At 43.4% G+C, this 23,297-nt stretch overlaps 1 protein-coding gene and 1 long non-coding RNA gene across 6 annotated transcripts in view; one reads left to right on the top strand and one right to left on the bottom strand.

The window, feature by feature from the left end:
- Positions 1-23,297, top strand: part of DOCK11 (dedicator of cytokinesis 11) — a 395,594-nt gene that overhangs the window by 308,973 nt on the left and 63,324 nt on the right. For all 5 annotated transcript variants that reach the window (XM_077285361.1, XM_077285359.1, XM_077285358.1 and 2 more), the window contains one exon: positions 1,788-1,901. In XM_077285361.1, the coding sequence (XP_077141476.1) occupies positions 1,788-1,901 (114 nt within the window). The remainder of the gene's footprint in view (positions 1-1,787; positions 1,902-23,297) is intronic.
- LOC143805747 (uncharacterized) overlaps positions 9,009-23,297 on the bottom strand; it is a 37,080-nt gene continuing 22,791 nt past the window's right edge. The window contains exon 3 of the long non-coding RNA XR_013221315.1: positions 9,009-9,347. This is a non-coding gene — a long non-coding RNA (uncharacterized LOC143805747). The remainder of the gene's footprint in view (positions 9,348-23,297) is intronic.

Below are 23,297 nucleotides of genomic sequence, written 5' to 3'. Positions count from 1 at the left end.
AAAACTTTGTACTTAGTTCACAGCGAGATCTGTATGTAGAGCCCAGAATGATTGATGTTTGCTACAGGGCAGGATTGTAAAGTTGAATGTTTAATAAGACTATCCAGATTTTACATCAGACTTTTAATTCCACCATGCATTATGACTACCACCCAAATTACCGTATATGAGAAAACCCGCTTTCTCCTGCAATTTTAAGTGGTTGTCTCGGAGGTTTTGCTACATTTCCTCTTATAATGTAATCTAACTTCATCAAATTTTATATTACCAATACAAGTACAATAATGGGAAGCATATGTTGATAAGGCTGTGAAATTTGCCTCAAGGATAAATATACATAGGTCTATGAAAATAAGTGACATCCACATTTTGCTTGTGGCATACACACTGTACATTTTGTCAGTCTATGGCAGTTGCATACATCTGTCAGTGAATCCTAAGCAGTGTACCTATTTCTATAATTGTTTTATTTCAACATTTTTTTACAATTATAATAAAAAAATCATTATTTCTCATCACTAGCTATAGTACTAAAAAAACCTACATTTTTCAAATTGTCAATTCATTGGCCATAAGGTCTAATCTTAGAATCATACCTCCTGTTCTACCCATGGACAGTAGCACCAATACACTGACTCAGACCCTATTTGTTTACACAGAAGCCTTATCTGACCTTGCTCTAATCAAGGTAAAGGTCATTGAGATTAGGAGAGGAGGGGAGCTGTTGTAAATGGTGGATCCTGTTTTTAACTACTGTACCCAGTAGCTGAGTGACTAGGCCCCACAAGACATTATGAGATTGCAGAGCCAAGTGAATGCTACTGGCAGCAATGATGCAGGGCGAAGAAGTGCCCCGTATCCTTGGATCTGAGCAGCACAAATCAAATTTCTCATCTCTAGTTTATAGAGGTCTTGATATTCATTTTAATGTGATCTGTGATGATAATAAGACTGCTGTAAAGTATTTTGTCAAGTGTGGGAAGTATTAGGGTATGTGCACACGTCAGGATTTCTTGCAGAAATTTCCCTGACAAAAACCAGACATTTCTACCAGAAATCCGCATGCGTTTTTTCACGTTTTTGACACGTTTTTTGTGCGTTTTTTTTGCAGTTTTTCCCAATGCATAGAATTGCGGGAAAAACGCGGAAAATCCACAAAATTAATGAACATGCTGCTTTTTTTTACCGCAATGCGTTTTTTCGCGGAAAAAAAGCATCATGTGCACAAAACATGCAGAATGCATTCTAAATGATAGGATGCATAATGTATGCGTTTTTAATTAGTTTTTATAGCGTTTTTATCTCGAAAAACCACAAAAAAAACTTGAAAAAACCTGAACGTGTGCACATAGCCTTAGTCTAGAGTATCATGCAAGATTTCATTTTTTTTTTATATGGATCATGATAAGGAAGTTGGAAAAAAAACACAATTTTTTTCTTCAAGAATGCATGTATCATAAACCTCTATTTAAAAAAATTAGGTCATTTTCTGATTAGAATTCAATTTAGGTTTACAGAGGAATTCTTACAAAATAATCTTTTCCAGACTGCAAAAAAATAGCCATCAGTAACCCCTGTTCCTCTCAAAAAGTGCTTCAAGACCATCAAATAATTGATGAGGATTGTTACTGCCCATCAGCACAAGGAGTGCAATGTTATATTTACATTATACTTGTTATTATTTTGTATTCCTTACTTACATAATGCTATTATACAACTTAAGAATAAGAATGATCTCCTTTTTGGTATTAGTGTAAATTATGTTTGTGTTTTTTTTTATCATTTAGAAACTCACGCAACTCTATAGGACTCTCCACAATGCGTATACGAAAATCCTGGAAGTCATGCAGTCTGGAAAGCGTCTTCTGGGAACTTATTTCAGGGTGGCTTTTTATGGTCAGGTAAGACAAATTTGCAAATTAAAAATGGATTTTATCATTGAATTTTTCTACATGCATTTATCTTTTTCCTTTGAAGTGGTTGTCCACTACTAGAACAACCCCTTCTTGATCTAAATGTTTGGCCCTTATAAAATAATAAAGCTCATACTCCTCTCCTGTGCCGACGCCATTCCAGCGGGGTGGGCACTCGCGGTCCCGGGGCTCTCGTGCGGTTGCATGATACATGGTGCCAGGTGCCCAAAGAGGAAGTGTGGGCTGCAGCTGCTCTCTCACTTCCTCTTCATGAAGGTGGGGACAGGGATGCCAGTGCTGATTGGGCGCCAAGCACCACGTGTCATGCAATCGCAAGAGAGCCCCTGGACCATGAGTGCTGACAACACTGGAACGGTGTCGGCCTGGGAGGCGAGTATAAGCTTTTTATTTTATCGGGGCCAAACATTTAGATCAAGAAGGGGTTAGTAATGGTCAACCTCTAAGGTTTGTAGAGAAAGTACAAAAATACCCTATGCTTGAAGTTTGTTGAGTTTGGAAAAAAATGGTGCTAACCACTTTTCAGTATGTTAATGTAGACTTTAAAGGAATGTCTGGTTGCAACCTCTTTGACTAAAAAAGAAAAGCTAACAAATATAACAATTTACCAAAATGCATCAAAACAATATCTGAAGTCCACTGTAATAACTGGTCAGACAGGTTTTGGAGATCACCCACTTAAATCGATAGTAAGTTTGTATGAATTCTAGACAAGTTATTCTCAAACTGTGAGGCAACAGCAAGGTGTTGGTGAGGTATACCAACCTGGTGCGAGACAGTTTTCATAGAAGCTATAATTTACTGCACTGCCCCTTCTATGGATGCAACAATATTCAGCTTAACCCCTTTCTACCATTGGACGTACTATTCCGTCCATGTGGGGTGGGCCCTGCTTCTCAAGGACGGAATAGTACGTCCAGAGCAATCGGCCGTGCTCACGGGAGGAGCGCGGCCGATCACGGCCGGGTGTCAGCTATCGCAGCTGACATCCGGCACTATGTGCCAGGAGCGGTCACGGACCGCCCCCGGCACATTAACCCCAGGCACACTGCGATCAAACATGATCGCAGTGTTCTGGCGGTATAGGGAAGCATCACGCAGGGAGGGGGCTCCCTGCGGGTTTCCCTGAGACCCTCGGAGCAACGTGATGGTGATCGCGTTGCTGCGAGGGACTCTTACCTCCTCCTCCCTGCAGGCCCGGATCCAAAATGGCCGCGGGGCTGCATTCGGGTTCTGCAGGGAGGTGGCTTCACAGCGCCTGCTCATAGCAGGCATCGGGAAGCCTCCCTGCTGTGCATGTCAGATCGCTGATCTGACACAGTGCACAGCAAAGTGTCAGATCAGCGACCTGTCACTTTACTGTGATATCCTCCCCTGGAGCAAAGTACAAAAGTAAAAAAAATTACATGTGTGAAAAAAACAAAAATCCTAAATAAATAATAATAAAAAAAAATATTGTTCCAATAAACACATTCCTTTATCTAAATAAAAAAAAAACAATAAAAGTACACATATTTAGTATTGCCGCATCGGTAATGTCCCGACCTATAAAACTGTGCCACTAGTTAACCCCTTCAGTGAACACCGTTAAAAGAAAAAGAAAAAAACAAGGCAAAAAACAACGCTTTATTATCATACCACCGAACAAAAAGTGGAATAACACGCGATCAAAAAGACGGATATAAATAACCATGGTACCGCTGAAAACGTCATCTTGTCCCACAAAAAACGAGCCACCATACAGCATCATCAGCGAAAAAAATTAAAAAGTTATAGTCCTCAGAATAAAGCGATGCAAAAATAATTATTTTTTCTATAAAATAGTTTTTATCATATAAAAGCGCCAAAACATGAAAAAATGATGTAAATGAGGTATCGCTGTAATCGTACTGACCCGAAGAATAAAACTGATTTATCCATTTTACCAAATGTGGAACGGCATAAACGCCCCCCCCCCCCCCCCGCAAAAGAAATTCATGAATAGCTGGGTTTTGGTCATTCTGCCTCACAAAAATCGGAATAAAAAGCGATCAAAAAATGTCACGTGCCTGAAAATGTTACCAATAAAAATGTCAACTCGTCCCGCAAAAAACAAGACCTCGCATGGCTCTGTGGACCAAAATATGGAAAAATTATAGCTCTCAAAATGTGGTAACGCAAAAAATATTTTTTGCAATAAAAAGCGTCTTTCAGTGTGTGACGGCTGCCAATCATAAAAATCCACTAAAAACCCTGCTAAAAAAGAAATTAAACCCCCCTTCATCACTCCCTTAGTTAGGGAAAAATTAAAAAAATGTATTTATTTCCATTTTCCCATTAGGGATAAGGCTAGGGTTAGGGTTGGGGCTAGGGTTTCAGTTATAATTGGGGGGTTTCCACTGTTTAGGCACATCAGGGGCTCTCCAAACGCGACATGGCGTCCGATCTCAATTCCAGCCAATTCTGCGTTGAAAAAGTAAAACAGTGCTCCTTCCCTTCCGAGCTCTCCCGTGCACCCAAACAGGGGTTTACCCCAACATATGGGGTATCAGCGTACTCGGGACACATTGGACAACAACTTTTGGGGTTCAATTTCAACTGTTACCCTTGGAAAAATACAAAACTGGGGGCTAAAATATAATTTTTGTGGAAAAAAATATTTTTTATTTTCACGGCTCTGCGTTATAAATTGTAGTGAAACACTTGGGGGTTCAAAGTTCTCACAACACATCCTGATAAGTTCCTAGTTTCCAATATGGGGTCACTTGTGGGTCTACTGTTTAGTTACATCAGGGGCTCTGCAAATGCAACGTGACGCCTGCAGACCAATCCATCTAAGTCTGCATTCCAAATGGCGCTCATTCCCTTCCGAGCTCTCCCATGCGCCCAAACGGTGGTTCCCCCCCACATATGGGGTATCAGCGTACTCAGGACAAATTGGACAACAACTTTTGGGGTCCAATTTCTCCTGTTACTCTTGGGAAAATACAAAACTGGGGGCTAAAAAATAATTTTTGTGGGAATTTTTATTTTTTATTTTTACGGCTCTACATTATAAACTTCTGTGAAGCACTTGGTGGGTCAAAGTGCTCACCACACATCTAGATAAGTTCCTTAGGGGGTCTACTTTCCAAAATAGTGTCACTTGTGGGGGGTTTCAATGTTTAGGCACATCAGTGGCTCTCCAAATGCAACATGGCGTCCCATCTCAATTCCTGTCAATTTGGCATTGAAAAGTCAAACAGCGCTCCTTCCCTTCTGAGCTCTCACTTGCACCCAAACAGTGGTTTACCCCCACATATGGGGTATCAGCGTACTCAGGACAAATTGTACAACAACTTTTGGTGTACAATTTCTTCTCTTACCCTTGGGAAAAAAAAAATTGGGGGTGAAAAGATCATTTTTGTGAAAAAATATGATTTTTTATTTTTACGGCTCTGCATTATAAACTTCTGTGAATTACTTAATGCGTCAAAGTGCTCACCACACCTCTAGATAAGTTCCTTAGGGGGTCTACTTTCCAAAATGGTGTCACTTGTGGGGGGTTTCAATGTTTAGGCACATCAGGGGCTCTCCAAACGCAACATGGCGTCCCATCTCAATTCCAGTCAATTTTGCATTGAAAAGTCAAATGGCGCTCCTTCGCTTCCGAGTTCTGCCATGCGCCCAAACAGTGGTTTACCCCCACATATGGGGTATTGGCGTACTCAGGTCAAATTGTACAACAACTTTTGAGGTCCATTTTCTCCTGTTACCCTTGGTAAAATAAAACAAATTGGAGCTGATGTAAATTTTTGGTGAAAAAAAGTTAAATGTTCATTTTTATTAAAACATTGCAAAAATTCCTGTGAAACACCTGAAGGGTTAATAAACTTTTTGAATGTGGTTTTGAGCACCTTGAGGGATGCAGTTTTTAGAATGGTGTCACACTTGGTTATTTTCTATCTTCTAGACCCCTAAAATGAATTCAAATGAGAAGTGGTCCCTAAAAAAAAATGGTGTTGTAAAAATGAGAAATTGCTGGTCAACTTTTAACCCTTATAACTCCCTAACAAAAAAAAATTTGGTTCCAAAATTGTGCTGATGTAAAGTAGACATGTGGGAAATGTTACTTATTAAGTTTTTTGTGTGACATATCTCTGCGATTTAATGACTTGAAAATTGCGAAATTTTCGCCAAATTTCCGTTTTTTTTTCACAAATAAACGCAGGTAATATCAAAGAAATTTTACCACTATCATGAAGTACAATATGTCATGAGAAAACAATGTCAGAATCACCGGGATCCGTTGAAGCGTTCCAGAGTTATAACCTCATAAAGCAGAGGTGTCAAACTGCATTCCTCGAGGGCCGCCAACAGGTCATGTTTTCAGGATTTCCTTAGCATTCCACAAGGTGCTGGAATCATTCTGTGCAGGTGATTAAATTATCACCTGTGCAATACAAGGAAATCCTGAAAACATGACCTGTTGGCGGCCCTCGAGGAATGCAGTTTGACACCTCTGTCATAAAGGGACTGTGGTCAGAATTGTAAAAATTGGCCCTGTCATTAACGTCCAAACCACCCTTGGGGGTAAAGGGGTTAAAAGGAACCTGTCACCAGGTTTGACCGATAGGCGATACGGCCACCACCTTTCAGGCCTGATATACAGCATTCTAAGATATTGTATATAAGCCACCAACCCGACCTGCAAGACAAGAAAAATACTCACCTACGGGTATAATCTGGTCTGAGGGGTGTCGCTGGTCTTGGTCCGCCGCCTCCCTTCTTCTTGCGATGCCGTCCTCCTTCTTGCTTCGTGTGGATGACACGTCCCTACGTCATCTACACAGTCTCGCTGGCATCACGCTCCTGCGCAGATGTACTTCTCTGCCCTGACTAGAGCAAAGTACTGAAGTGCGCATGCGCCAGGGCTCTTTGACTTTTCCCTGCACCTGCGCATGGTGAGTATAATAAATACTCTTTTTCTTCTCTTGCAAGTCAGGTTGGTAGCTTATACACAGCATCTTAAGGCCCCGTCACACACAGCGACGCTGCAGCGATACAGACAACGATGCTGATCGCTGCAGCGTCGCTGTTTTGTCGCTGGGGAGCTGTCACACAGACAGCTCTCTCCAGCAACCAACGATCAGGGGAACGACTTCGGCATCGTTGAAACTGTCTTCAACGATGCCGAAGTCCCCCTGCAGCACCCGGGTAACCAGGGTAAACATCGGGTTACTAAGCGCAGGGCCGCGCTTAGTAACCCGATGTTTACCCTGGTTACCAAAAAAAACAAACAGTACATACTCACCATCTGATGTCCGTCAGGTCCCTTGCCGTCTGCTTCCTGCTCTGACTGAGTGCCGCCGTACAGTGAGAGCAGAGCGCAGCGGTGACGTCACTGCTGTGCTGTGCTCTCACTGTACGGTGTATGTACTGTTTTTTTTTTTTTTACATTTACGCTGGTAACCAGGGTAAACATCGGGTTACTAAGCGCGGCCCTGCGCTTAGTAACCCGATGTTTACCCTGGTTACCAGTGAAGACATCGCTGGATCGGTGTCACACACACCGATTCAGCGATGTCAGCGGGACCTCAACGATCAAAAAACGGCCCAGGCCATTCCGACACGACCAGCGATCTCACAGCAGGGGCCTGATCGCTGGTACGTGTCACACATAGCGAGATCGCTACTGAGGTCGCTGTTGCGTCACAAAACTTGTGACTCAGCAGCGATCTCGCTAGCGATCTCGCTATGTGAGACGGGGCCTTTCGAATGCTGTATATCAGACCTGAAAGATCACATCTCATATCAGTCAAACTTGGTAACCGGTTCGCTTTAAGGGTTCGCATATAAATAGGATCCGATTTTTATGGCCATATTACAATTTTGTAGCATAGGAAACTGTATATAGTCTTGTAAATGATTAATAGCTGCTGAGTAAAAAAAACTGATTTTACATGGACAGCACACGGATGACAAGTGAGAAAAAATCGTCCCACTCTCCTGGATGAGAATGGGACCGATAATTATTTATACGCCAGTGTGAGCGAACCCTAACCAAGATCACGCCAGTTACCCCAAGTCCTGACCAGGTTCTTTTGCACATGCAGTTTATAAAGCTATCATTTTCTTTCGTAAGATTTTGCACCTTTTTTTTCTTGATAAGTGGGGATTCATTTTAGGTCACTATTATAGTCTTTCTTTTTTTGCTGGTATCAGGCAATACGAGTAGGAAAAAAGGAAATATTGTTTTTTCGCGTTTTTTTTTAGTAACCACAAAGGACCACAAAAATGTATTTATAAATTTGTTACCTATTCTGTAAAAACTATTTTTATATAGCGGACGTTTGTTTTTTTTTCTGGGACAGGGCTAGTTACAGTAATTTAGATTGCCACTGGTGTTTTAATTTATTTTTTTTATTGGCTATGTTTTTATTTATTTATATATTCATTTTATTTTTAATATATTGTGCCCCCTTTAAGGTTATAAAGAGGAGGGGGCATTTCAATATTTTACATTTTCATCTTATTTCTCTTGTGACTGGGGCTGGTATATTAGTCACAGTTACAAGGGAAATGCAGCTTGCATAGTAATATGAGGTAGGTGACAAAAATTCCAACTAAATGAGTGCCGGTAAAACATGCCTGCACGAACGGGCTATCATTTTATAAAGGTAAAGATGAATTGCTGTGGGAAAAGATACAGAGCCTAATGCCACAAAGTATATAGTTAGCTGGAGCTGCTTTATAGCGTAATGTCCAGTGAGGCTATAAGCAGTGCAGATCCCTGTGAATGCCAGTCACTGCTAGCACTAATCGTCCACTCTAACAGCTAGGCAATACAATAGGCCAATTTAACAAACTCCTAACATTAGGAACGTGAACCACAGCAATATATAGTCATAATAAGTAATTACCCATATTAGTGCTCGGCATGCGTCCCGGACCTCGCTCCCCAACGCACGTTTCGGTGCGAGATCACCTTCTTCAGGGGACACCCTGAAGAAGGTGATCCACCCAAAAATTAGATCAACATGTGAACAGCCCCAAAGACTATAGTAGGTACGATAGAAATTGTATATGAAAAATAGAGGTCTGAATGAGGCCTAACCGAAAACATTATACAGAGGGAGCCAGTGCTGTTAATGGGACTAAAGCCTCCTTCATACATTTCCAGTACGTGTTGCACGTATGACAAGGGCCAACACAAGTCTATAGGTCTGTGAAAGACACGTAAGCCCACAGATGATATCCGAGTGCCATCCGTGAGCTGTTGTGTTTAACACTGTAAAGTATGGGAAAATAGACATACGGATGACAAATTGATGGAAAACACTGACACCAGTACTGTTTTATTCAACGTACATTTTATACTGACGTGTGAAGGAGGCCTAAAGGACATTACATTCTGCATCCAAACTTCCATTACGTCTCTTACAGCAGCAGCAAAACCTATAGAGATAAAGGTAGTAAAATCAACTAAGAAGAGACGTCTAAGTACATATCTCAAAATTGACAGCCAAAGGTAATTTCATTAGTAGATCTGTCACAAAGTCCTGTCCTGATTAATAAGAAGTATTCACATTAATTTGGAGTCCAAATTAAATATTTACTCTACTGACAAAAGAGAGGGTTTACCAAATATTTTGAATTGAAGACCTAGAGAACCTTGCTGATCTTTTATAATTGTGCTACTTTAAACTAGCGGGTAATGGATATTTTAAAAGGTTTTTTTCCGCTTTATTTGGGATTTTTTTAATCTAAGCTAGTAGTCCTACACTAGAAATTGCACCATGTAAGAAAGACTCCACTAAGAATTGTCTCTAGAAGAGCCGTCAGATTCGAGAGCTGGGAAAGAGATCAGCGGAATAATTTTGACAAGGACACCTTTTGGCTAAATATTGGTAGTATTATAGTCAGGTATCGGAAATGTGGATTTCTAATTCAGTCGACTGTATTTGATGTTACTGGATTGAGAGAGAGGTAGAAACCTTGGCACAACCTAACCTATGATAATTCTACAATACCAGTAAAATTGGGTAATGCAGACAACCAGGGCTTGAATAGTGAAAGGATTAGGAACCTCTTCTAACCTTTCCTGCAAGAGAAGCAGGTTGAAGTTCCACACTAAATAGAAAAGAAAACCTTTTTTTTTATTTCTGGAGATAATCAAAGTAAGAACAGATCCTATAGTGTGACTGGTACATATCAGGCATGAGATAGTTGCTTGGATGTTAGTAGAGCAATATAAACCTTGTAAGGAAGAAGACAAGATTGAAGTCACAGAGACAAACTTTCTCCCATAATCCATGTATGTTTAACTACACTTTATTGAGCCAATGTGGGTGAGGGCTCGCCTCACTGTATATGGGGCAACATACCAGACACTTTCCATTCTTTACTTATTCCCATTAAATGTCTGCTCAGAATATTACAGGGAACCTGTCACTCGATTCATGCTGACCAAACCACATGCAACATGAATCAGAGCCTGACTGTAAAATTGCAGCCATGTACTGTATATTTTGAAGAGCTGCTTTAGGTGACAGGTCTCTCTCATGTGTGTACATAGCAAGAGACCTGTCAATCACCTTAAGCAACGCTGGGAAAGACTAGTTTTGTCTTATGGTCCTTTTAAAATTGTGCAGCCTGCTTCTGATTCATGCTGCCCGCAGTTTGGACTGCATGAGTAGAGAGACAGATTACCTTTAGGTTATGTGCACACGTTCAGGAAAGTTTGCTGAATTTTCCTGAACAAATCCGGACTACTTTCACAGGAAATCTGCTCAGTTTTTTTCACGTTTTTTGCCTGTTTTTTTGCAGATTTTTCTCTTGATTTTTCCGGAGGTTCCCAATGCAATAATATAGCAGCAAATCCGCAAAAAATCTGCAAAATTAATGAACATGCTGTGTTTTTTCCACGATGCGTTTTTTTTCGCAGAAAAAAATGCAGCATGGGCACAAAAATTGCAGATTGAATTAAATTGATTGGATGCTTAATGTAAGCGTTTTTGCAGCGGAAAACCGCCGATAAAACACGAAAAATCAGGAACGTGTGCACATAGCCTTAAGTTTTCCCATGAACATAGAAAAGTTAAAAGATGTTTCAAGATTTAATGAACAGGCCTCCCTCCTTTATCAATGGCATCAACATTATATAACCTTGGAAGAGAGTCTGGTCTTATTTATGGAAGAGAGTCTGGTCTTAAGGTACCTTCACACGAAGCGACGCTGCAGCGATAGCGACAACGATGCCGATCGCTGCAGCGTCGCTGTTTGATCGCTGGAGAGCTGTCACACAGACTGCTCTCCAGCGACCAACGATGCCGAGGTCCCCGGGTAACCAGGGTAAACATCGGGTTGCTAAGCGCAGGGCCGAGCTTAGTAACCCGATGTTTACCCTGGTTACCAGCGTAAAAGTAAAAAAAACAAACAGTACATGCTCACCTGCGCGTCCCCCGGCGTCTGCTTCCTGACACTGACTGAGCTCCGGCCCTAACAGCAGAGCGGTGACGTCACCGCTGTGCTTTCACTTTCACTTTAGGGCCGGAGCTCAGTAAGTGTCAGGAAGCAGACGCTGGAGGACGAGCAGGTGAGCATGTACTGTTTGTTTTTTTTACTTTTACGCTGGTAACCAGGGTAAACATCGGGTTACTAAGCGCGGCCCTGCGCTTGGTAACCCGATGTTTACCCTGGTTACCAGTGTAAAACATCGCTTGTATCGTTGCTTTTGCTTTCAAACACAACGATACACGGCGATCGGACGACCAAATAAAGTTCTGGACTTTATTCAGCGACCAGCGACATCACAGCAGGATCCTGATCGCTGCTGCGTGTCAAACGAAACGATATCGCTAGCCAGGACGCTGCAACGTCACGGATCGCTAGCGATATCGTTTCGTGTGAAGGTACCTTTATTGTTGGTATTCAGGTTAATTGTTTCCCTTATCAATGGGGTAAGAAGGCTGGATGACATAGCAAATTCCTGCAATTAACCTAGAATGGTAATGGTGTCCAGTTGTCCTCTCTAATTAGTTTATAAGCCAGTCTGTTTTTAACCCATTACTTGCCAAATTAGCAATTTTCATTTATTTTTTTTATGACAGATTTTTAATGATTTGGGTCATAATGAATCAGAAACATAATTTGCAAAATGTTTTCAAGTACGGATTTTTCAGAAAAGGGCGTCCCAATATTCAATTAAAACTGACAATGACATGATTTCCTATTTTGAAAACATTCATTTTACAAACACAACAGAAAAAATTGGACCTAATTATAAAAATTATAAAATCTTAGTTGCTAGAAGCTAAAGATTAGGCGTCCCAAAAAAAGGACATTGGTAGATAATGGGTTAAAGGAGGCTCAGAGTCACTTTTTGGTTGACTTTCATAAGGTTTCAGAAGAACGCAGTAATTCCCCACCTTGAAAAACATACCTTCTCTAAACAACAACAAACATGTACTTTTTAAGCTTTACATTTACTTCTCAATACAAAATGATCATACACATTTATGTCTGGTAATAGGGAGCTACAGTCTAGGTATCTGCAGATAATCATGTTTTGGTCTACAAAATCCCTTAAAACTCCTACATGAATGTAATAAGGGGAAATATAGAGGGACTTTCTCCACCTCTATTGAAGTCTGATTAATTTTAAATGTCAGCTTTGACTAGTAACAATTAATATACAACTTAGTGATATCTTAACGTTATCTGTTCCTTATACTATATACTAACTGAGACAAAACCATGCATCAATAAAAAATATTTATTACACACAAGTCTACTACAGTCTACTACAAACATATATATTTATACCCAAGCTGTTGACTATAAATAAATATATAATTGATACTACAACACTACTATAGTAATAGCATAACAATAACACACATTCAAAACTACTATTACCTAACATACCACCCATGTTACCTAATCACATACATCCAATAAGTAGCCCACTCCACTCGGTTTAACAGTCTAAATGTCCCTAGATATAAATCAAGGGGTTAATAACAGTGCAGATATAAATATCTAGGGGAGTATGCAGGATCCAGTAAATAAGGGGTTACACGGGTTCAGGTGGTAAGTGGATACTCAGCAATATGCTCATCATTGTGCCAAAATTGAGTAAGAGAGAGCATGTGGGCAGCAGCCACGAGGAAGTGTCCAGGTTCAAATATCAGTCCATTGTATTATTCCCCACCCACTTGCTAAGGTTCATTCCCAGCTGAACATGTTTTTCAGCAATTGACCAGACATCCCCATTGTCTCCCCTCCTTCTCCCCCCACAGAAACCACACTGTGGCACTATGCATGAGGGGAATTATATCAGTGGGGGCAATATTCATGCAGAATACATATGGGCGGATTATATATATTTAAAAAAAAATAAAAGGGAACCCTAAAATACCACATCCTAGATATCTCTGAATGAAATATTCCAGTTGCAAATTTTTATTCATTGTATAGTGGAATGTGTTCAGAACAATAAAACATAACAATTATCAATGTAAATCAAAATGAATATCCCATTGAGGTCTGGATTTGGAATGATACTCAAAATCAAAGTGGAAAATCAAATTACAGGCTGATCCAACTTCAGTGGAAATGCCTCATGACGAGGAAAAGATGCTCAGTATCGTGTGTGGCCTCTACATGCCTGTATGACCTCCCTACTGTACAACGCCTGGGCATGCTCCTGATGAAGCAGTGGATGGTCTCCTGAGGGATCTCCTCCAAGACCTGGACTAAAGCATCCGCCAACTCCTGGACAGTCTGTGGTGCAACGTGACGTTGGTGGATGGAGCGAGACATGATGTCCCAGATGTGCTAAATCGGATTCAGGTCTGGGGAACGGGCGGGCCAGTCCATAACTTCAATGGCTCCATCTTGCAGGAACTGCTGACACACTCCAGCCACATGAGGTCTGGTGTTATGGACCTGGTGGTTAGGTGCACCTGGAATGACCTGATGGTTAAACTAGAAAACAGGACAAGCTCTGGGAAGTGGGAACTCTGCTGACCGCAATCCTAATCCTATAACACACACACTAGAAATAGCTGTGGAGCGTACCTAACTCTCCCTAGACGCCTCTTCACAGCCTAAGACCTAACTACCCCTAAAGATAGGAAATTAAGCCTTACCTTGCCTCAGAGAAATTCCCCCAAAGGTAAAGGCAGCCCCCCACATATATTAACTGTGAGTTAAGAGGAAAGTCACAAACACAGGGATGAAACAGGTTTCAGCAAAGGAGGCCAGACTTACTAAATAGACTGAGGATAGGAAAGGGATCTATGCGGTCAGCACAAAAAACTACAAAAAGCCACGCAGAGTGTGCAAAAAGACCCCCGCACCGACTCACGGTGTGGAGGTGCCACTCTGCGCCCCAGAGCTTCCAGCTAGCAAGGCAATATCATGTTAGCAAGCTGGACAGAACTTAGCAAGTACTAAGAAAAATATTCAGTACACAATGAACAACAAATGAACTAGCAGGGACTTAGCTTCTGCTGGAGTAGACAGGTCATCAGAAAGATCCGAGAGAGATCTGAACCAGTACAGATACATTGACAGCTGGCATGGAGTAACAATCTGAGTGGAGTTAAATAGAGAAGCCAACCTAGCCGCAAACGAGGGCAGCTGAGGAAGCAACCTCAGAACCAGCAGTTCCACTCACAGCCACCAGAGGGAGTCTACGGACAGAACTCGCCGAAGTACCATTCATGACCACAGGAGGGAGTTCGAGAACGGAATTCACAACAGTACCCCCCCCCTTGAGGAGGGGTCACCGAACCCTCACCAGAGCCCCCCGGCCGATCAGGACGAGCCAAATGAAAGGCACGGACCAACTCGGCCGCATGGACATCAGAGGCAAAAACCCAGGAATTATCCTCCTGACCATAGCCCTTCCATTTGACCAGGTACTGAAGTTTCCGTCTCGAAATACGAGAATCTAAAATCTTCTCCACCACATACTCCAACTCCATTCATGACCACAGGAGGGAGTTCGAGAACGGAATTCACAACAGTACCCCCCCCTTGAGGAGGGGTCACCGAACCCTCACCAGAGCCCCCCGGCCGATCAGGACGAGCCAAATGAAAGGCACGGACCAACTCAGCCGCATGGACATCAGAGGCAAAAACCCAGGAATTATCCTCCTAACCATAGCCCTTCCATTTGACCAGGTACTGAAGTTTCCGTCTCGAAATACGAGAATCTAAAATCTTCTCCACCACATACTCCAACTCCTCCTCGACCAACACCGGAGCAGGAGGGTCATCGGAGGGAACCATAGGCGCCACATACCTCCGCAACAACGACCTATGGAACACATTATGGATGGCAAAAGAAGCTGGAAGGGCCAAACGAAACGACACAGGATTGAGAATTTCAGAAATCTTATAAGGACCAATGAAACGAGGCTTAACCCCTTCATGACCCAGCCTATTTTGGCCTTAATGACCTTGCCGTTTTTTGCAATTCTGACCAGTGTCCCTTTATGAGGTAATAACTCAGGAACGCTTCAACGGATCCTAGCGATTCTGAGATTGTTTTTTCGTGACATATTGGGCTTCATGATAGTGGTAAATTTAGGTCGATAATTTCTGAGTTTATTTGTGAAAAAAACGGAAATTTGGCGAAAATTTTGAAAATTTCGCAATTTTCACATTTTTAATTTTTATTCTGTTAAACCAGAGAGGTATGTGACACAAAACAGTTAATAAATAACATTTCTCACATGTCTACTTTACATCAGCACAATTTTGGAAACAAATTTTTTTTTTTGCTAGGAAGTTATAAGGGTTAAAATTTGACCAGTGATTTCTCATTTTTACAACAAAATTTACAAAACCATTTTTTTTAGGGACCACCTCACATTTGAAGTCAGTTTGAGGGTTCTATATGGCTGAAAATACCCCAAAGTGACACCATTCTAAAAACTGCACCCCTCAAGGTGCTCAAAACCACATTCAAGAAGTTTATTAACCCTTCAGGTGTTTCACAGCAGCAGAAGCAACATGGAAGGAAAAAATGAACATTTAACTTTTTAGTCACAAAAATGATATTTTAGCAACAATTTTTTTATTTTCCCAAGGGTAAAAGGAAAAACTGGACCACGAACGATGTTGTCCAATTTGTCCTGAGTACGCTGATACCTCATATGTGGGGGTAAACCACTGTTTGGGCATACGGCAGGGCTTGGAAGGAAAGGAGCGCCATTTGACTTTTTGAATGAAAAATTGGCTCCAATCTTTAGCGGACACCATGTCGCGTTTGGAGAGCCCCCGTGTGCCTAAACATTGGAGCTCCCCCACAAGTGACCCCATTTTGGAAACTAGACCCCCCAAGGAACTTATCTAGAAGCATAGTGAGCACTTTAAACCCCCAGGTGCTTCACAAATTGATCCGTAAAAATGAAACAGTACTTTTTTTTCACAAAAAAATTATTTTAGCCTCAATTTTTTCATTTTCACATGGGCAACAGGATAAAATGGATCCTAAAATTTGTTGGACAATTTCTCCTGAGTACGCCGATACCTCACATGTGGGGGTAAACCACTGTTTGGGCACATGGTAAGGCTCGGAAGGGAAGGAGCGCCATTTGACTTTTTGAATGAAAAATGATCTCCATCGCTAGCAGAGACCATGTCACGTTTGGAGAGCCCCCGTGTGCCTAAACATTGGAGCGCTCCCACAAGTGACCCCATTTTGGAAAGTAGACCCCCCCAAGGAACTTATCTAGAAGCATAGTGAGCACTTTAAACTCTCAGGTGCTTCACAAATTGATCCGTAAAAATGAAAAAGTACTTTTTTTTCACACAAAATTTCTTTTAGCCTCAATTTTTTCATTTTCACATGGGCAACAGGATAAAATGGATCCTAAAATTTGTTGGGCAATTTCTGCTGAGTATGTTGATACCTCATATGTGGGGGTAAACCACTGTTTGGGTGCACGGCAAGGCTCGGAAGGGGAGGCGTGCCATTTGACTTTTTGAATGGAAAATTAGCTCCAATCGTTAGCGAACACCATGTCGCGTTTGGAGAGCCCCTGTGTGCCTAAACATTGGAGCTCCCCTACACGTGACCCCATTTTGGAAACTAGACCCCCCCAAGGAACTTATCTAGATGCATAGTGAGCACTTATAACCCCCAGATGCTTCACAGAAGTTTATAACGCAGAGCCGTGAAAATAAAAAATAATTTTTCTTTCCTCAAAAATGATTTTTAGCCCAGGATTTTTTAATTTTCCAAGGGTAATAGGAGAAATTGGACCCCAAATGTTGTTGTCCAGTTTGTCCTGAGTACGATGATACCCCATATGTGGGGGTAAACCACTGTTTGGGCACACGGCAGGGCTCGGAAGGGAAGGCACGCCATTTGGCTTTTTGAATGGAAAATTAGCTCCAATCATTAGCGGACACCATGTCACGTTTGGAGAGCCCCTGTGTGCCTAAACATTGGAGCTCCCTAACAAGTGACCCCATTTTGGAAACTAGACCTCCCAAGGAACTAATCTAGATGTGTGGTGAGCACTTTGAACCCCCAAGTGCTTCGCAGAAGTTTATAACGCAGAGCCGTGAAAATAATAAATGTGTTTCCTTTCCTCAAAAATATTTTTTTAGCCCAGAATTTTTTATTTTTGCAAGGGTAACAGGAGAAATTGGACCCCAAAAGTTGTTGTCCAGTTTCTCCTGAGTACGCTGATACCCCATATGTGGGGGTAAACCACTGTTTGGGCACATGCCGGGGCTCGGAAGGGAAGTAGTGACGTTTTGGAATGCAGACTTTGATGGAATGCTCTGCGGGCGTCACGTTGCATTTGCAGAGCCCCTGATGTGCCTAAACAGTAGGAACTCCCCACAAGTGACTCCATTTTGGAAACTAGACCCTCCAAGGAACTTATCTAGATGTGTGGTGAGCACTTTGAACCCCCAAGTGCTTCACAGAAGTTTATAACGCAGAGCCGTGAAAATAATAAATGTGTTTCCTTTCCTCAAAAATATTTTTTTAGCCCAGAATTTTTTATTTTTGCAAGGGTAACAGGAGAAATTGGACCCCAAAAGTTGTTGTCCAGTTTCTCCTGAGTACGCTGATACCCCATATGTGGGGGTAAACCACTGTTTTGGCACACGTCGGGGTTCGGAAGGGAAGTAGTGACGTTTTGGAATGCAGACTTTGATGGAATGGTCTGCTGGCGTCACGTTGCATTTGCAGAGCCCCTGATGTGCCTAAACAGTAGAAACACCCCACAAGTGACCCCATTTTGGAAACTAGACCCCCCAAGGAACTTATCTAGATGTGTGATGAGCACATTCAACCCCCAAGTGCTTCACAGAAGTTTACAACGCAGAGCCGTGAAAATAAAAAATCATTTTTCTTTCCTCAAAAAAGATGTTTTAGCAAGCAATTTTTTATTTTCACAAGGGTAACAGGAGAAATTGGGCCCCAATGTTTGTTGCCCAGTTTGTTGTGAGTACAGTGATACCCCATATGTGGGGGTAAACCACTGTTTGGGCGCACGTCAGGGCTCGGAAGGGAAGTAGTGACATTTGAAATGCAGACTTTGATGGAATGGTCTGCGGGCGTCACGTTGCATTTGCAGAGCCCCTGATGTGCCTAAACAGTAGAAACACCCCACAAGTGACCCCATTTTGGAAACTAGACCCCCCAAGGAACTTATCTAGATGTGTGATGAGCACGTTCAACCCCCAAGTGCTTCACAGAAGTTTACAACGCAGAGCCGTGAAAATAAAAAATCATTCTTCTTTCCTCAAAAATTATGTCTTAGCAAGTAATTTTTTATTTTTGCAAGGGTAACAGGAGAAATTGGACCCCAACAGTTGTTGCCCAGTTTGTCCTGAGTACGCTGGTACCCCAAATGTGGGGGTAAACCACTGTTTGGGCACACGTCGGGGCTTGGAAGGGAGGGAGCACCATTTGACTTTTTGAATGCAAGATTGGCTGGAATCAATGGTGGCGCCATGTTGCGTTTGGAGACCCCTGATGTGCCTAAACAGTGGAAACCCCTCAATTCTAACTCCAACACTAACCCCAACACACCCCTAACCCTAATCCCAACCCTAACCCCAACACACCCCTAACCCTAATCCCAACTGTAGCCATAACCCTAATCCCAACCCTAACCCCAACACACCCCTAACCACAACCCTAACCCCAACACACCCGTAACCCTAATTCCAACCCTAACCCTAAGGGTATGTGCCCACGTAGCGGATTCGTGTGAGATTTTTCCGCACGACTTTTGAAAAATCTGCAAGTAAAAGGCACTGCGTTTTACCTGCGGATTTACAGCAGATTTCCAGTGTTTTTTTGTGCGGATTTCACCTGCGGATTCCTATTGAGGAACAGGTGTAAAATGCTGCGGAATCCGCACAAAGAATTGACATGCTGTGGAAAATACAACGCAGCGTTTCTGCACGGAATTTTCCGCATTATGGGCACAGCGGATTTGGTTTTCCATAGGTGTACACGGTACTGTAAACCTGATGGAAAACTGCTACGAATTCGCAGCGGCCAATCCGCTGCGGATCCGCGGCCGATCCGCTGCGGATCCGCGGCCGATCCGCTGCGGATCCGCGGCCGATCCGCTGCGGATCCGCGGCCGATCCGCTGCGGATCCGCGGCCGATCCGCTGCGGATCCGCGGCCGATCCGCTGCGGATCCGCGGCCGATCCGCTGCGGATCCGCTGCCAAATCCGCACATGCCATAACCCTAACCCTACCCGTAACCCTAACCCTAGTTCTAACCCTAACCCTAGTTCTAACCCTAACCCTAGTGGAAAAAAAAAATATATATATTTTCTTTATTTTATTATTGTCCCTATCTATGGGGGTGATAAAGGGGGGGGTTATTTATTATTTTTTTTATTTTGATCGCTGTGGTAGAACCTACCACAGCGATCAAAATGTACCTGTAAGGAATCTGCCGGCCGGCGGGCGTACTGAGCATGCGCCCGCCATTTTGGAAGATGGCGGCGCCCAGCGAGGAGACGGCCGGACACCGGGAGGATCGGTAAGTATGAAGGGGTGGTGGGGGGGTGGATCTGAGCACAGGGGGGGTGATCGGAGGACGGGGGGAGCGGACAGCAGGACGGGGGAGCGGGCAGGAGCACGGGGCAGCGGAGCACAGGACGGAGGGGACCGGACCACGCACCGGAGCACTGGGGGGGCGATCGGTGGGGTGGGGGGTGGTCACTTCAGGTTTTCCAGCCATGGCCGATGATATTGCAGCATCGGCCATGGCTGGATTGTAATATTTCACCTGTTTTTTAGGTGAAATATTACAAATCGCTCTGATTGGCAGTTTCACTTTCAACAGCCAATCAGAGCGATCGTAGCCACGGGGGGGGGTGAAGCCACCCCCCCTGGGCTGAAGTACCACTCCCCCTGTCTCTGCAGATCGGGTGAAAATGGAGTTAACCCTTTCACCCGATCTGCAGGAGCGCGATCATTCCATGACGCATACGCTGCGTCATAGGTCGTTTTGGCACCGACTTTCATGACGCAGCGTATGCGTCAAAGGTCGTTAAGGGGTTAAACTTAGGAGAAGAGACCTTCATAGGGACATGACGAGACGACAACCAAACCAAATCCCCAACACGAAGTCGGGGACCAACACAGCGACGGCGGTTGGCGAAACGTTGAGCCTTCTCCTGGGACAATGTCAAATTGTCCACTACATGAGTCCAGATTTGCTGCAACCTGTCCACCACAGAATCCACACCAGGACAGTCCGAAGGCTCAACCTGCCCTGAAGAAAAACGAGGATGAAAACCAGAATTACAAAAAAAAGGCGTAGCCGAACTGGCCCGATTATTAAGGGCGAACTCAGCCAATGGCAAGAAGGTCACCCAATCATCCTGATCAGCAGAAACAAAGCATCTCAGATAGGTCTCCAAAGTCTGATTAGTTCGTTCGGTTTGGCCATTTGTCTGAGGATGGAAAGCCGAAGAGAAAGACAAATCAATGCCCATCTTAGCACAAAAGGACCGCCAAAACCTTGAAACAAACTGGGAACCTCTGTCCGACACGATGTTCTCCGGAATGCCATGCAAACGAACCACATGCTGGAAAAATAGTGGAACCAAATCAGAGGAGGAAGGTAATTTAGGCAAGGGTACCAAATGGACCATCTTAGAGAAGCGATCACAAACCACCCAGATGACCGACATCCTTTGAGAGACAGGGAGATCCGAAATAAAATCCATGGAAATATGCGTCCAAGGCCTTTTCGGGACTGGCAAGGGCAAAAGTAACCCACTGGCACGAGAACAGCAGGGCTTGGCCCGAGCACAAGTCCCACAGGACTGCACAAAAGAACGCACATCCCGTGACAAGGAAGGCCACCAAAAGGACCTAGCCACCAAATCTCTGGTACCAAAAATTCCAGGATGACCAGCCAACACCGAACAATGAACCTCAGAGATAACTCTACTAGTCCATCTATCAGGGACAAACAGTTTCTCTGCTGGACAACGGTCAGGTCTATCAGCCTGAAACTCCTGCAGCGCCCGCCGCAAATCAGGTGAGATGGCAGACAGAATTACCCCCTCTTTGAGAATACCAGCCGGCTCAGGAATTCCCGGGGAATCAGGCACAAAACTCCTTGAAAGGGCATCAGCCTTCACATTCTTAGAACCCGGAAGGTATGAAACCACAAAATTGAAACGGGAGAAAAACAGTGACCATCGAGCCTGTCTAGGATTCAACCGCTTAGCAGACTCGAGATAAGTCAGATTCTTGTGATCCGTTAAGACCACTACGCGATGCTTGGCTCCCTCAAGCCAATGTCGCCACTCCTCGAACGCCCACTTCATAGCCAACAACTCCCGATTGCCAACATCATAATTACGCTCAGTAGGCGAAAACTTTCTAGAAAAGAAAGCACATGGCTTCATCACAGAGCCATCAGAACATCTTTGAGACAAAACAGCCCCTGCTCCAATCTCAGAAGCATCAACCTCGACCTGAAAAGGGAGCGAAACATCTGGCTGACACAACACAGGAGCCGAAGAGAAACGACGTTTCAACTCCCGAAAAGCCTCAACGGCCGCAGAGGACCAATTCACCACATCAGCACCTTTCTTGGTCAAATCAGTCAACGGTTTAACAACACTAGAAAGATTAGCGATGAAGCGACGGTAAAAATTAGCAAAGCCCAGGATTTTCTGAAGGCTCTTAACAGATGTAGGCCGAGTCCAATCATAAATGGCCTGAACTTTAACAGGATCCATCTCGATAGTAGAAGGGGAAAAAATGAAGCCCAAAAAGGAAACCTTCTGAACTCCGAAGAGACATTTAGACCCCTTCACAAACAAAGAATTAGCACGAAGGACCCGGAACACCATTCTGACCTGCTTCACATGAGACTCCCAATCATCCGAAAAGACCAAAATATCATCCAAATATACAATAATGAATCTATCCAAATACTTTCGGAAGATGTCATGCATAAAGGACTGAAACACAGATGGAGCATTAGAAAGCCCGAATGGCATCACCAGGTACTCAAAATGGCCCTCGGGCGTATTAAATGTTGTTTTCCATTCATGGCCCTGTTTAATACGCACAAGATTATACGCCCCTCGAAGATCTATCTTGGTAAACCAACTAGCCCCCTTAATCCGAGCAAACAAATCAGACAGTAGAGGCAAAGGGTACTGAAATTTGACCGTGATTTTATTGAGAAGGTGGTAATCTATACAAGGTCTCAGAGAACCATCCTTCTTGGCCACAAAAAAGAACCCTGCTCCCAACGGTGACGACGATGGGCGAATATGCCCTTTCTCCTAGGACTCCTTTATATAACTCCGCATAGCGGCGTGTTCAGGCACAGATAAATTGAAAAGCCGTCCCTTAGGAAATTTACTACCAGGAATCAAATTAATAGCACAATCACAATCCCTATGAGGAGGTAGGGCACTGGACTTGGGCTCATCAAATGCATCTCGGTAATCCGACAAAAACTCAGGGACTTCAGAAGGAGTAGAAGGAGAAATTGACAACAACGGAACGTCACCATGTACCCCTTGACAACCCCAACTGGACACAGACATTGATTTCCAATCCAATACTGGATTATGGACCTGTAGCCATGGCAAACCCAACACGACCACATCATGCAAATTATGCAACACCAAAAAGCGAATATCTTCCTGATGTGCAGGAGCCATGCACATGGTCAACTGAGTCCAGTACTGAGGTTTATTCTTGGCCAAAGGCGTAGCATCAATTCCCCTTAATGGAATAGGATACTGCAAGGGCTCCAAGAAAAAACCACAGCGCCTGGCAAACTCCAAGTCCATCAAATTCAGGGCAGCGCCTGAGTCCACAAATGCCATAACAGAGTAGGACGACAAAGAGCAAATCAGAGTAAC

The sequence above is a fragment of the Ranitomeya variabilis genome, chromosome 2, assembly GCF_051348905.1.
Source record: "Ranitomeya variabilis isolate aRanVar5 chromosome 2, aRanVar5.hap1, whole genome shotgun sequence".
NCBI lineage: Eukaryota > Metazoa > Chordata > Amphibia > Anura > Dendrobatidae > Ranitomeya > Ranitomeya variabilis.
Note: the sequence above shows the minus strand (reverse complement) of the source record. Positions and strands in the feature narration are given on the sequence as shown.